The sequence below is a fragment of the Balaenoptera musculus genome, chromosome 10 (assembly GCF_009873245.2).
Source record: "Balaenoptera musculus isolate JJ_BM4_2016_0621 chromosome 10, mBalMus1.pri.v3, whole genome shotgun sequence".
Taxonomy (NCBI): domain Eukaryota; kingdom Metazoa; phylum Chordata; class Mammalia; order Artiodactyla; family Balaenopteridae; genus Balaenoptera; species Balaenoptera musculus.
Genome location: NC_045794.1, coordinates 46047876 through 46061704, shown reverse-complemented (window position 1 = coordinate 46061704; position 13829 = coordinate 46047876). Strand labels below are relative to the sequence as shown.

Below are 13829 nucleotides of genomic sequence, written 5' to 3'. Positions count from 1 at the left end.
ATGGGAGGCTCAGCCTCAGTCCTCTCTCCACTTTGATCCCCTCCAAGTTTGGAGGTGATGCACTTCAACACTTCCAGGTAACTCAAACCCAAGTACAGCTTTGGTTCCTATATTCCCAGGCGAGTCTGGGTGCCAGCACCGCGGACAGCGACCAAGACCCCCTTTGGAGAGGGATGGGGAAGACCATTTCCTGGGCAAGGATATGTGACCTTTAATAGAGAAGCACTGTCCCCAAAACATTTCCAGGGAGAAGGCAGAGCAGAATCTTCCCTGAGAGAAGGACCAATAATAGGAAAGGCCTCTGGATCTGACTTAAGCAATGTTATGAAGTAATTATTTTAATTGCTGATGAATAGTTCACGTAAAAGACAACATCATTCATATAATACACAGCCCCAAGGCCTCAAGAGAAAGGGACCAGGCTTTAGGCTGACATTTAACCAGTCCGTCCCAAACCTCTTCTCTATAAACAACAGCCCTCTATGCTGCTGGCTCCAAGCACAAGATCTTCCAGTTAATATCACTAGCTGGGGCACAGCAGGATCAGACCTGTGACCCTGAATTGCCATAGCAGTAGCTTAAACTGGGGTTGGAGACTCATAACTCTGAGAAATTCTGTCTGTCTCACTCCAAACAAGTCCAAATTCACTTCATACCACTTCTCTGGGTGAGCACATTACCTGGTAGGGATTAATAGAACCCACAAGATCCCCAGAACTAGAAGGATTGCTCCAGGCTTCCCCAGTCCCCAATGTTTAGGGAGATGGAGGAGCTCTCATTCTTGCAAATAACCACTATCCTTCACATGCGCAGTGTCTATTTCCCCTCATATTTTCCATATCTATTATAACACTTAACACAAATTTCCAAGGCTCTGTGCAACTCCAGATGAAAAACATTTTGGAATTTGTTAACCAGCTATTGTTTGAAATAAATGGACCATCAACTAGTCTAGAGATCTTTTTATGCCATCACTGATTTTCTTTGCAATGGCATTCAACCTATCCCTCATTTATCCTCAATCCAACCCTATGAGGTAGACAGGAAAACCACGTGGAGAGATTTTTTTCTAAATCACACAACACGCAGGTGTCAGGTCCACCCCTTAGATACTTCTGAGCACTGCCACCTAGCAGCCAATGTGAATTATTCACCACCAAGTGGGAGTTACACCTCCAACTCAGAATCCACTGCTGCATTTGGGATTTGCAGCCTCTGCAGAGAAACCTGCCCACACCTCCCAACCCTCCAGAAAAGCCCCAGATGAGAAAGGAGTCTCCACGTGCATATAAATGATTCTTTATGCCCTCCCCCCATGCAATGGGGGGAGGAGCAGGGGGAAGTACCCCCACCCTCATGCAGGGAATGGGAGGTCAATGTATACTAGTCTTATTGCCAGCTGCCCTGTGGCCATGGGGTGGGGATTGGGGGGGGTCTACAGCCCCTTTCTTCTGGCATTGGTCCCCCTTCACCAAGTCACCATAGTGGAGCTGGGGGGCTGGAGGCCCTAGGAGCTGAGGTAAGGACGGTTCTCTAGGGAAGAAAAGATGCTCTCCCCACCTGCCCACTGGCTGCCGCAAGATGAGTGTGAGGAGCTGTCAGTGGGGGCTGGAATGTCATCCAGGCATCTCTACCCAGTGGGCAGTAGAGGCCAGACAATGTCTCCAGCTTGAGGCTGCCCACAGAGATCCTCAGTGGTGGGGCAGTGTGCCCCAAACACCTTGTCCAGGTGGTACCTCCAGCAGCCATGACAGCTTATCTCTGGCTGATGCACTGATTCAAGATCCCCACTCCTGGAGTTTAGTTCAGACTGTGGTGACCCTCATGACAACCTCGCGGCCAGAATGGGAACTGGAACGGGGATCTGGTGGCCGCAGCTGTCCAAGTAGATGCAGGATTGTGTAACCACAGCGCTGAGGCAAGAGCGTCCGCATGCGCTGGGCGGCCAGGGGGCGGCTGGTGGCCCCGGTCGGGGGGCCCGTCCGTGAGGTCCTGGGGCCCGGCTTCCCTGCCGTCCCTCCCCCTGCATCTCCTCCTATGTCCTTGGTCTTGTCGTAATTCAGGACCTTCCACTGCTGGTTTACTGCCTGCCAGCGCTTGAAGATACGGTAGACAGAGGAGCCTTCATGGACGATGAGGCCTGAGCAAGAGGATAAGAAATCCAGGGTGAACTGCTGCCCAGACCTAGGCCAGAGGTACTTAAGCAAGCATTTCTCCAGGGGGAGGAGACAGGGTTTGCAAAGGGCCTGGAGAAGCAGGGAAGGGAGATAGCCCTAAAGGCCCCCAATGGTAGAAAATGTGGCCATGAAACTGAGGGAATGGGCAGGGAAAATTAAGTGTGTGAGTTGGAGGAAGATGCTGAGCAGGTGAGAGAGAGAGAGGTATCCTCACCTATGCAGACGACATCCATGAAGCCGTACATGCCGTAGCAGATCTGAAAGAGCAGATCTTGCCGTTGCCACTTGGCTGAAGGGCTGAGTGAGGACCAGATGAGCCAGGAGATGCTGGCGACAAGGAAGAGTGAGCCCAGAACTATGGCTGCAATCTGGACCTTCTCAATGACCGTCAGGGAGATGGCCTGCCACTGTGTGGGAGAAAAGGCTCCAAAAAGTCACAGAAAGAGACAGAGGACCAGATTAGGGTGGCCCTGAATAGGAGGATGCACCAGGAGCCTTCCCGAAACCCTTCAGGCAGGATTAACAATCTGCTTCTCTGTGCCTTGATCACATCTAGAATGTGGCATCTCTCACATTGTTTGAGATCATTTTCTGTCTTATTTTAGAAAGGCATGATCAGGCAGATGCTCTGAAGCCAGACCATCTAGGTTTGAATTCCAAATCCTTAGTCCATTACTTACTGGCTAAGTAACATAACTATTAGGATTATTATGAAGATTAAAAGAGTTAATACACACCAAGAACTTGATACATAGAAAACTCTACATGTTTGCTACCAGCAGTAGCAGCAGCACTACCATCTTTTCCTCTTTTGTTGTCCCAGGGCCTGGAACACAGGTGGCACCCAATAAATGTCTTTGTGAGTAAATGAAGGAAGGGAGGATTTACAGACAGACACTAAATTATGGCAATGGTAAGGAGGGTGACTTTGAAAGCAAGAGTAAATGCTTAAATAGGCTCCCTGGAGGGTCCCTGATTCTAATTGCTGAAAGGCCCTTGCCCCAGTCTCAGAGTTCTCCCCTTGCACCTCACCTGCAAGGGATTCTTGGTGCTGATCGCCAGGACCTGGTACTTGAAGTAGCAGAGCTCACAGCTCCAGGAGCCCCGCTCGCTGATCCAGCGGATGAGGCAGGGCTGGTGCGTGCAGCGCACGGAGCCGTCGCAGCGGCAGGGGCTCAGGAGCTCCCCCTGGAGGAAGAGTGAGGAGGGTTCCTGTCAGCTATCGCCACCCGACCCCAGTCCTCTCTACTACAGGAGAGGAAAACCTCCTCTCCAGGTCAGTCAGTCTCCCACCTTAAAAAAAATAAAAAATAAAAAAATAAATCAGGCTTTTCACCCAAAACAGGGCAAGAAGCTAAGGCTGCAGCCTAAAAGAAAAAAATTAGAGCTCAAGGTAAACTTCCCTGGCCCAATAGAAGAGACATGGAAAGGGACTGGGGGGCCGGGGGAGGGATGGCCGGTGAATATTGGGTCTTCTCTGTTTCCAGAGTTTGAGGAGGGTGCTCTTTAAGGGTTCCCAAATGGAAGGCTGCCACTTAGGATCTGGAGAGACAGGAAGGGAGGGTCAGAGCTTCTGAGCCATGCCTTCCTAACCCACTCCCCATCACTGTAAAGTATTTCACAGATGTGGTGCAGACTGGGATAGGTTACAGTCCTCAGTTTCCACGTATCAAAAAGCGGGAAATCCTAAGGGTGTGAGTGGAGGGTGTTCCCCTTTAATCAAAGAGCAATTTCTCGCGACATAGAGACACCCCCACCCCCATACTATCCCGGGACAACTTTGTCCATAACATTTAAACAGAGGATATTCTTTGGAATGAGAAGGAAAGTTGTGGAATGGGAAGTGAAGAAAAGTGCCCCACGTAGAGAACTACTGAAGAAGGCAAGGGCACCGGCTGGGCCCCTCCCTTCAAGAAGCATTCTCCTCTCTGCCTACCTCCCAGAGGATAGGCCCTCTCGGCCTACAGAGACCCTGGGGTGAGAGAAGTGGGCGAGAAAGGGTGTCTCGGTTAAGGGGAGAGAGAGATTTTGAGCCCTCCCAGGAGAAAGCCCCACCCCTTCCTGGGGACCCCTGATCCCCCTCCACGCCATATCTGCGCTCCCGGAGTCTCCAGCCAAGCCCCCCAACCTCACTCCACTTCCACCCCGGGCGCTGGGTCCCGCCCAGCTTCCTCAGGCCCCGCCCCCTGTTCCCGGTCTCCCCGGGTGCCCCAGGTGCGCGCCCCACCCCTCCCCGCCCCGCCGGATGACCGGGCCTTACCTGCTCCGGGCCCTGGAAGCAGATTCGGCACTGGGGGGTTCGGAGCCCGCTGTCCAGGCTGCTGCTGAGCGACAGGGCGTCCAGCGCGCCCGGGGGCGGCGGCGGCGGCGCGGGCGGCGGCGGGGGTCCGGCCCGCGGCTCCTTCTCGCCGGCCAGGCCCCGGGCCCTCGGCTGGGACCCGTAGTACTCCTCTTCGTCTCCGTCGCCGTCCCGGGTCGAGCAGCCGGCGAAGGGCGCCCAGCCGCAGCCGCCTCCCCCGCCCCCCCGGGGCTGCGGCTCGGCCCGGGGCCGCCCCCCGCCCGTCAGCACCAGCAGCTTCAGCTCGTTCAGGAACATGCGGAGCCGAGACTTGAGCATCGTCCGGGCGCCGGGGGGCGGAGGGCGGCGTGCAAGGGGGGCTCTCGGGCGGCTGGGGGAAGGGAGAGGACAAGGCCGGGAAGGGGGCGCGCGCTGGAGAGCCGAGCCCGGCTGGGGTCTTCGGGGCCTGCGAGAGCCGTTCACTGCTGCCACAGCCGGGGTTGCGGGGCTTGCGGGGCCGAGAGGGCTGGCGGCCCGGGGGCGGCGGGGCGGGCAGCCATGGCCGGGGCAGTGGGCGGGGAGGGGGGCTCAGGGTGTCGCGCCCCGCGGGTCCGGGTCCGGGGCGGGCCGGGCTCCCGGGGTTACGCGCCCCGGTCCTCCTGCGGCGGGGCCGCCCCCCATCGCCGTCCTCCTGGCCCCAGTCCCGCTCCGGCTCGCGGCTCCGGCTCGGCCCGTGCGCTCGGCGGTGGCAAATGGCGGCTCCTTCCGGCGGCGGCGGCGGCGGAGACCCCCCCGGAGCGGCGGGCGGGCGGGGCGGGAGCCGGGGAGCCGGTGAGGGATGGAGGGAGGGGCGGGGCGGGGAAGGGGAGAGGAGGAGAAGTGGCCGCGGCTGCGCATCCCCGCCCTGCCCGGCACGAGCAGGTGTCCCCAGAGGCGGGGGCGAGTGTGCGAGCCCGGGGGAGGATGGAGGGAGGGGAGTGGCCAAGGAAAGGGGGTGTGCGCACGGGTAGAATAGGTGTGTGAATGGGGGTGTGTGTGTTGGGGGGGTGAGCGGGTGAGGATGGAAGGTGAGTGGTCAAAGACGCAGGTGCACCAGGGAGGGAGAGGCTTGTGCAAAATGGGAGTGTGCAAAGAAAGCAAGCTATGCAACTGTCCGAGGTGAGTGAGCAAGAGATGGACTCAAGCAATAAACACTTTTACACAAAAGACTGAAACGTGTGCACGGTGTGTGACTATGGAAAAGAGATGAGTGTGTAAGGGATCGAATTGGATTGTATGAGAAACAGAAGTGTGTAATTGTAATGTGTGAGGGAGGTGAGTGAGCAAGGGAGACTGGAGTGCTGAAGGGATGAGTGTCTTTCCTGGTATTCTCCTGACCCACCACCACTGCAACTGAAGTGAACAATACGTAACACACGCACATGCTTAGCTCTTTGCTCTTATGGGGGTCTTGACCCTGAGAACCAGTTGTACCCCCTCATCACATTATTTCTGCCTTACACTTACATCCTCCCTCTCCTCTCCTTTTCAGTGCTTAGAGAAAAGGAATTCCAGGGGAGCTCACTGGGTCAAACACAATGGAAAAAACTAATTAGTAAAAGAGTAATTAACAGGAGAAGGGAGGGTATGTAATCAGGGACAGACTGTCAAACTAAGGATCCTCAATAGAAAGTGATTAAGGAGAGTAATGCTCTTATGAAGCATTCAAATATTTTGGATGGTGGATGAATGAATCAGAAAAAGGGGCTGGAACCCAAGCCAACATAGAGGATGACTTCTATTTTAAAAACAGTGAGTGGAGGGTGAGGCTAAAGTGGACCCTGCTGGTGTAGGATGGAAGTTTGACACACTCAGAGACACTTAGCCTTCCAGAAGGTTTACAGACCAACCAATCCTAGCAAAACAGCCAATGAAACATACTCCTCACAAGCCCCTTAGCCAGTTAGGACCTTGAGATTTTTCTTACTAGTGTCCCAGTTGCCTTTGCCAGCAAGGGCCCAGAACTACAACAAGCAGAATGCAAAGAGGAGGAATCTATACTGACATGTCTTCCATTTTGCCCTGGAGCATGGTTTATATTAATCTCAAGCCTGAACTCTTACATCCTCAGGCAGATGGTTAAGGAGAATAGAAGTTAGGGCACAAGGAGAGCAAATAGAGTAATAGAATGGTTTCAGATTTTAGACAGTTTATCATAAATGAGACACTGATTCCTTCCTTCCCTTATTCCCATTCCCCCAAAGGGTTGGGAGATAAAGAAGTTGGAGCCAGTAAGACAAGGGAAGTCAGAGAAACTTGCCTGTTGTCTACCTAGATGTCTGTGAACAGAGTCTATTTAGGAAAAGTCTGTTCTGAGGAGGGGCAAGGGCTAAGAAAGCTTGCAATAGGGGAAAAAAGGGAAACACAATGACCCCATATAAGGAGTCACAAGGTTTTGCAGAAGGGCACAGTCATTTTCATGCAGCGTGGTGGTAACTTCCTTGCACATGCTCACTCCTATATCTACCCATCTATATGTGCTGTATATAGTATCATACACATATATATACACATACACACATATGTCATAGCATCTTACTGCAGAAAAGAACCTTAAAGTTCAAGTATTCCTGTTTCTGGCTCATCAATAACTTCTCTGCCAGAAGGTATCTGGTCTCTGCCTTAACACTCCCAGGAAGAGGTGAAAGTTGGGAAGAGGGAAGGGCATTACTTTGCCACTCTTCCTGTTGGATTACTGTATTAATCTGCCTTCCATCAGTCCTTTAATCCTAGTTTTGCCCTCATATGGGTACTGTCTACTCCCTACTTTATATGACCACATATAAAATATGTGGCTATATCTTCACAGATAGCCTTATCACTAGTTTAAAGGACACAAACAAAACCCCCACATAAATACAGGAAGCAAGCACTCAGTAAAAATTTGTTGAATGAGTGAAACAAAGACACAAATGAGAATATATTTTTCCGATAGCGGTGGAGCAGAAAGACGACCGTACCACCTCCCGTCCCCCGACCCACCTCCCCGCAAGGAGAGAGAGTGAGAGACGGGTAGTGAGACTGGAGATGCACTCAGGCTCGGCTTCCAGCCCAATGTTGGGAATCCTGGGTGGCCCCGGTTGCCATGGCATCGCATTGGACTCCACCCTCTCTCTTCTCCCGCCCCACCCCCGAGCCGGAGTTACGGCAGCCAGTCACGTGCCCTGCTGCGTAACCACACCTCTGCTTCTCCAAGCAATGTCAAGCGGTCACGTGTGATAGCAACAGATCACGTGGTTGCCATCGCCCCTCCGCCCCTTTCCCCTCCCCGCCCCCTTCTCGTTCAAAGCCGCTCCCGGCTGCCCCTCTGCGCCTGAGTAGTATGGTCACGTGCTCCGAACGTCCGGCGTTCGCCCCGCCCCCTCGATTTCCGCGCGCCTCTTTGGCAGCTGGTCACATGGTGAGGGTGGGGGTAAAGGGGGCCGCTCTAGCCTGCGGCCTGTGTCTATGGTCGGGCCCGTAGCGTCCAGCTGTCCCGGACCGAGCTCGAGTGTATGGCGCCGCAGGAACCGGCTCCGGGGCCCCGATAACGGGCCGCCCCCGCAGCTCCAGACACGGGGTGAGGTAAGTGTAGCCCTTTCCAGGAATGGGGACCATACTCGCCCTCCACGGCTTCCTACGCGGGTTGGTTATGGAAGGGTCGCTCGAGGGCGGGAAGTGGGGCAGGGTGTGATATGTTCCTTTGTGGCCTTAGGAAGGTGCAATTTCAGGGACTGGGTGTAGGGTCTTCGATGTAGGGAGTGTGTCGTGTGGCATTTCCCTTGTGCGGGGTTCGATCGCCCCAAAGGAAAATGCATTTTTTTATTCTAGGAGCTCACGCGGCTGGAGGGGTTGGGGTTAGGGTCATTGTGTTACCTGGGAGTCGGCATCATGGAAGTTTGGGAAAGGGACGGGATGCTGTTGGTGTTGTCTTTGTGATGTCTTTTGTGGGAGTCACTTTGTTGCTGCAGGCTCATACCATCCGAACTGTGGAAGGAATTTCGGTGGTAGGAGTCTCTGTGATTGTAGGGTCTCCTCTGGTCTGAGAATGGCTACCCCTCGATATGAGCCAGTGGCTGAGATTGGTGTTGGTGCCTATGGGACGGTGTATAAGGCCCGTGATCCCCACAGTGGCCACTTTGTGGCCCTCAAGAGCGTAAGAGTCCCCAATGGAGGAGGTGCTGGAGGGGGCCTGCCCATCAGCACAGTTCGTGAGGTGGCTTTACTGCGGCGGCTGGAGGCTTTTGAGCATCCCAATGTTGTGCGGTGAGAAGATGGAGGGTTGGGAGTGGGTAGTAAAAGGGAAAAGACAACCTAACCTATAGGTGTGGAGTGGTGGTCAGGAGAGAAGTGGGGACCCTGAGGGAATAGAGGAGGCCATGTTGGGTCAAAGATGATTGCTCAGTGAGTTACCATTTGTTCCGGCCAGGCTGATGGACGTCTGTGCCACAGCCCGAACTGACCGGGAGACCAAAGTGACCCTGGTGTTTGAGCATGTGGACCAAGACCTAAGGACATATCTGGACAAGGCACCCCCGCCAGGCTTGCCAGTGGAGACCATCAAGGTAAGGTGGGCAGACACTGAGAGGTAGATTGGGAGCTTTGTAGTAGCATCTGTTGTGATTTCAGGTATGGTGCCTAGTTCCCAGTTTCTCTGTACCTCCCCCTTCCAAACCAGGATCTGATGCGCCAGTTTCTAAGAGGCCTAGATTTCCTTCATGCCAACTGCATCGTTCATCGAGACCTGAAGCCAGAGAACATTCTGGTGACAAGTGGTGGGACAGTCAAGCTGGCTGACTTTGGCCTGGCCAGAATCTACAGCTACCAGATGGCACTTACACCTGTGGTCAGTAGAATGATGGTAGCCAAAATGGGTTCTGGCTGGGGGAGGAGAGTGATTGCCCATAGCAGTTGAGAAGGCATGTGTTTTTCACATCCTTGATTTTAGTGAAGCAGTTGTGCTTCAGGGTAACTCGTAGGGCCCTCATCCACTCTTCTTATTCCCGTTAGGTTGTTACACTCTGGTACCGTGCTCCAGAAGTTCTTTTGCAGTCTACATATGCAACACCTGTGGACATGTGGAGTGTTGGCTGTATCTTCGCAGAGATGTTTCGTCGAAAGTATGGGGCCCAAGTATCCTGAACATCTTGAATTTCCCAAATCTCATATTCATAAACCACATCCATACCCTGCCCGCTCTTCCACTCGAATTCTATTGGCCACCTTGTCCGTAACCAGCAGCTCTGAAATGTCGTGGAATTAGGAATTTCGTAGCCCTTCATTCTCCATACCCTGTGTTTTGAGCCACTAAGTAGTAGTCATTCTACTACCATATCTTTGAAAATGACTGCTACCTAAATGAATGTCTCTTTTCACCTTAGGCCTCTCTTCTGTGGAAACTCTGAAGCTGACCAGTTAGGCAAAATCTTTGAGTAAGTGACCTGCAGAGGGGAAGAGTTTTCCATTCTGAGTCCTTCTCTTTCTGCTGAGCCCTGAATGGCAACTGGCTCTGCCCCTGGAGATGGGGGCTGGAGAAGGGCCCTCCTGACCAGAATTCTCCTGTTCCCCATAGCCTGATCGGACTGCCTCCAGAGGATGACTGGCCCCGAGATGTGTCTCTACCCCGAGGAGCCTTTTCCCCCAGAGGGCCCCGCCCCGTGCAGTCGGTGGTACCTGAGATGGAAGAGTCTGGAGCACAGCTGCTGCTGGTACTGGGCTTGGGCATGGGCATGGGGTGAGATTGGGGTGGAAAATGGAGCAGGATAAAAGGGACCCAAACACATTGTGGTTACTGAGACTTGTTGGTGGATGGGCTAGTTTTTATTGCTGCTTTGAATGGCTGTCCACAAAGACGGATATAGAAAATAGCCCATCCCAGGTATTGTTGGGGGTGAGCAGAAATCTTCTTTCATGGTTTTCTGACCTTTGCCTCCCTTCTCAGGAGATGCTGACTTTTAACCCACACAAGCGAATCTCTGCCTTCCGAGCCCTGCAGCACTCTTATCTACATAAGGCAGAAGGTAACCCAGAGTGAGCCATGGAATGGTTGCAACAGAACCAGGAGAAGAGAAGCCAACATTTCCCTTCCTTTGAACATTTGAGTGGAGAGCCCCCCACTAAGAAGGTGATCTCTGCCTTCATCTCTGAGGCTATGGAGACGACTCCAACTTTTTATAGAGAATATTTTGCTGCCTTAATGACATTCCCCTCCCACCCCTCCTTTTGAGGCTTATCCTTCTCTTGCCCCCTCTGTGTCCTTACACCAAGGGGTATGTCCCTTGTTCTTCCCCTTCCCTATACCTTGATATTGGGATCCTTTTTTATACAGGAAAAACAACAAAACAAAGAAATCTGGTCTTTTTTTTTTTTTTTTAATGTTTCTTTCTCTGGTTGGCTTTGCCGTTTGGGGATTTGAAAAAACCATTTGGAAGATGGAACTTCCCTGCACATTCTCCTTAGGTCACAGGGCCTACATAGTCAGTGGAGCCCCTCAACTAACTAAAGAGAAGAAAAGGCACTTACGTTGCTTCTTTGATTATGGAGTTTGAATGGTTTTTATTTTTGTATTCACTGAACTTCCCCAAACCGAGTCCTGCTTATTACAAGAGTTCTTGGTTTTCTCTCTGGATCTGTCCCTGATTTACTCTTGGAGCAAAGATGTGTTGAGATGGTCTAGTATGTGGAAGGGAGAAGAGGGGAAACAGCCAGGAATGACTCTAACCCCCATCCCATTTCATGCACTGCCAGGAGCTTCCCATATCCACTTAGGGAGAGAGGAAGGAAGGTTTTTCTTTATTCCTTATAATCTTGCTCCCAACAAAACATGTCAAGGCATAAAGCCTAGCTATTCAATCATCTTTAGGGAGCATGGCAAAGGGCCTTTCCTTTTTCTCAAACAAAAAGGGTTATAGACCCCAGGTTTTCCCTAAGGAAGGAAGAAAAAGCTTAGAGAGAGCAGACAGCAGGAGAGAAGTCAGAAGGATCCAAAGTCTCATAGAAAGGCACTGGGGTTGGCTCGAGGATCCTTCTGATTCCGAAATCTCATTGCTAGCCAAACACCAAGGATCTGTAGAAGCAAAGGGAAAGAGATAAGCACCAATTCTGAATCTCTGGGGCTAAGACTTAGGGGTGTAGAGAAAGGACATAAGGGAACTAGAGAATGTTACCTCTGTAAAGCTAAAGAAGAGTCCAACACCCCCCAGGATTTTCAGGGCTTCATCTGAATGCTTAAGAAGCTTTTCTCCACACATCTGGCATGTGGGGCTCCGGCTCTTGCAGATCTGAGGATAAAACACACGTATGTGTGTTTGGAGGATGCAGAATTGCTACAGTGCTCTATCCTAATATCTATGGTGAATGACCCTAGAAATTATCTTCCAATTCCTCATCAGTACCCTACAGACTGGAATCTCACTTGGCTAATTCTCTAGTCTCTGTATCCACCCCGCCACTCCCACCAGCACACAGCCCCAATACAAGTGAGCTACTAGAGAGAGGCAATCACATTCAAACTCAAATCTGCCAATTGGGGCATTGGCCTTACCCAGTGTCCGACCATTCCCGCCCCGGCACCCTGCACCCTTTCCCACACCAACTCACTGCAGTGCAGAAAGCATAATCTTGTTGGTCCAGGGTTGTGAGGTTGAACAAGCCACAGCAATCAAAACTTCTTTCCAGTTCATCCCGGGTCTTGTTGCTCATCACCCACCAAGAAGCATTGATGACATCTGTCTGGAGGGTATAGGCAGAAGGAAATTATTTGCTGCTAACCTTAAGAATCCCCTACATCCTGATCCCAGTTCAAGTGCCTCCGTTTCCCTGTTCGAGTGAAGGGAGTTAACATCCTTCAGAAGCAAAGGTGCAGACACAATGATAACTATCCACTTCTCTGGATCATCCTCATGGACAATTAGCCAGACATCCCAGAGGAAGCAAATGGCTCAAGATTCTGGAAGTAGTGGACCTAAGAATGACCTTTGGGGCCAGACTGAGAGTAAGGAGTTAGTTAGAGGTTAGAGGGGGGAAAATATCAAGTACTTGAAAGGGCACCCTCTTACCTGTTCGCTTAGGTTAATAGCCAGACATGAGCAAGAGATTCCAAACTGGAAAACGAAGACCAAACCAAGGATGATCATGTACTGAGAGGAAGAGTTATGGAAAAAAACAAAAAGTCCTAGACTCTTATGTTCCACCTATAATAACCATCTGATCTAGTCACAGAACTTATAAAATTATGTCAGTTGAAAACAATAAAATCAGCTTCTGTTTCATAGAGTATGGTATAAGGGAGGGCAAGGAGACATATCCCCAAGATCCCTGAGGTCTCCTACCCTTGTCACTAACATCCTAGCTGACTCGGCCCTCCCAGGAGCCCCAGTGCCTCCATCACTTCAGGTCAGGATACAAAGAACAGCAGTACTTGGTGGTGGTTGACAGCACCCACCAGTCCAGCCACCGCGATGAGAAGAAGGAAGACTCCCACAGCAATGACTCCTCCGATGATGTGGATGCTGGACACCAGACCCAGGCCCTTAGCCCACGCAGCCACTCCAATGAGCAACAAGCCTACCAGCTATGGGAAACAGAGCAGGATACATCTCAAAGAATTCTAGTGTGTACCACAGCCAAAGGCCATGGCGGGGGGGGGGGGGGGGGGGGGGCGGGGCCCGGGGGTTGGACAAAAAAGGAGAACTGAGTTTTGTGTGAATGAGGGAGAGGAGGTGCTACTATCAGGACCAGAAGCATCCCTGGGCGTTCCTCCCATCAGAGGTCAGAATGGCTGGGACAGGGGTGGGAGGTGGCAGGGATAGTAGAGTCTATGAATATAAAATGGAACATTTAGCTTCATCCATCACTTCTATTGGGGAGAAACTTAAGTTCACAAGAGGGAGGGCTGGGCCTTTATGCCCACAGCCTTCAGTTCATTACCCCCACCCCCAGACAAACCCTCTGATCACCGGAAGTCTCCCCTCATCCCACGGAAGTCCCGAGGAATTCCCTCTTCGCCGGAAGTTCCCGGGAATCTTCCCGGAATCCCCAGTACACCCCTCTCCCCATCGGAAGTACCCTAGAGATTCTCCCTGCTCGCTTTTCCGCCCTGAAGCTTCCCCCACCTCCAAAACCTCACCATGTAGACTACGTTGAGCGCGCACAGCGCATTCTTGGAGCAGGCAAAGCCTCCGCAAACCATCTCCCCAGCTTTGGGGACCCAAGTGGGCCCAAGGACTTGGGGGAGGGTCTTGGGTACCGTCTTCTTGGACCCCGACAGCTTCTGTCTCTTTAAATCGAGTCCAGCCAAACCCAATCCTCTGCGCCTGCACCGTCCCACCCCTGCCTTTGGATTGGCGAAACTCGGG

The 13829-nt window shown here is 52.4% G+C and overlaps 3 protein-coding genes across 5 annotated transcripts; 1 reads left to right on the top strand and 2 right to left on the bottom strand.

The window, feature by feature from the left end:
* Positions 1-308: 308 nt before the first annotated feature.
* Positions 309-5251, bottom strand: MARCHF9 (membrane associated ring-CH-type finger 9). The gene is made up of 4 exons (XM_036865554.1): positions 4438-5251; positions 3210-3365; positions 2392-2584; positions 309-2140 (listed from the first exon to the last, which is right to left on the bottom strand). Exons 1-4 carry the CDS (start codon positions 4792-4794, stop codon positions 1806-1808), a joined length of 1041 nt encoding a protein of 346 aa, XP_036721449.1. The 5' UTR covers positions 4795-5251; the 3' UTR covers positions 309-1805.
* A 2560-nt stretch (positions 5252-7811) lies between these two features.
* Positions 7812-11078, top strand: CDK4 (cyclin dependent kinase 4). 3 transcript variants are annotated; one of them, XM_036866919.1, is made up of 8 exons: positions 7812-8058; positions 8503-8739; positions 8903-9038; positions 9152-9319; positions 9484-9593; positions 9855-9905; positions 10046-10181; positions 10415-11078. In XM_036866919.1, exons 2-8 carry the CDS (start codon positions 8522-8524, stop codon positions 10505-10507), a joined length of 912 nt encoding a protein of 303 aa, XP_036722814.1. In that variant the 5' UTR covers positions 7812-8058; positions 8503-8521; the 3' UTR covers positions 10508-11078. The 3 variants fall into 3 exon arrangements, with proteins under 3 accessions (XP_036722814.1, XP_036722816.1, XP_036722815.1); XM_036866921.1 differs by having other exon boundaries at positions 7860-8058; positions 8485-8739; positions 10415-10838; XM_036866920.1 differs by having other exon boundaries at positions 7860-8058; positions 8445-8739; positions 10415-10838.
* Positions 11004-13829, bottom strand: TSPAN31 (tetraspanin 31). The gene is made up of 6 exons (XM_036866922.1): positions 13601-13829; positions 12878-13045; positions 12531-12611; positions 12073-12204; positions 11640-11753; positions 11004-11539 (listed from the first exon to the last, which is right to left on the bottom strand). The coding sequence occupies exons 1-6, from the start codon at positions 13661-13663 to the stop codon at positions 11465-11467; spliced, it is 633 nt and encodes a 210-aa protein (XP_036722817.1). The 5' UTR covers positions 13664-13829; the 3' UTR covers positions 11004-11464.

Excerpts from the sequence above, each read along its gene's own strand:
- MARCHF9 (XM_036865554.1), bottom strand. The coding sequence starts at position 4,794 with ATGCTCAAGTCTCGGCTCCGCATGTTCCTGAACGAGCTGAAGCTGCTG. Across the intron at positions 3,366-4,437 it reads GCTTCCAGGGCCCGGAGCAG|GGGGAGCTCCTGAGCCCCTG; the intron begins GTAAGGCCCGGT and ends CTCTTCCTCCAG. Across the intron at positions 2,141-2,391 it reads CATGGATGTCGTCTGCATAG|GCCTCATCGTCCATGAAGGC; the intron begins GTGAGGATACCT and ends CCTCTTGCTCAG.
- CDK4 (XM_036866919.1), top strand. The coding sequence starts at position 8,522 with ATGGCTACCCCTCGATATGAGCCAGTGGCTGAGATTGGTGTTGGTGCC. Across the intron at positions 9,320-9,483 it reads AGATGGCACTTACACCTGTG|GTTGTTACACTCTGGTACCG; the intron begins GTCAGTAGAATG and ends TATTCCCGTTAG. Across the intron at positions 10,182-10,414 it reads CTGGAGCACAGCTGCTGCTG|GAGATGCTGACTTTTAACCC; the intron begins GTACTGGGCTTG and ends CTCCCTTCTCAG.
- TSPAN31 (XM_036866922.1), bottom strand. The coding sequence starts at position 13,663 with ATGGTTTGCGGAGGCTTTGCCTGCTCCAAGAATGCGCTGTGCGCGCTC. Across the intron at positions 12,612-12,877 it reads ACCAAGTACTGCTGTTCTTT|TACATGATCATCCTTGGTTT; the intron begins GTATCCTGACCT and ends TCTTCCTCTCAG. Across the intron at positions 11,754-12,072 it reads ATTATGCTTTCTGCACTGCA|ATCTGCAAGAGCCGGAGCCC; the intron begins GTGAGTTGGTGT and ends TTTTATCCTCAG.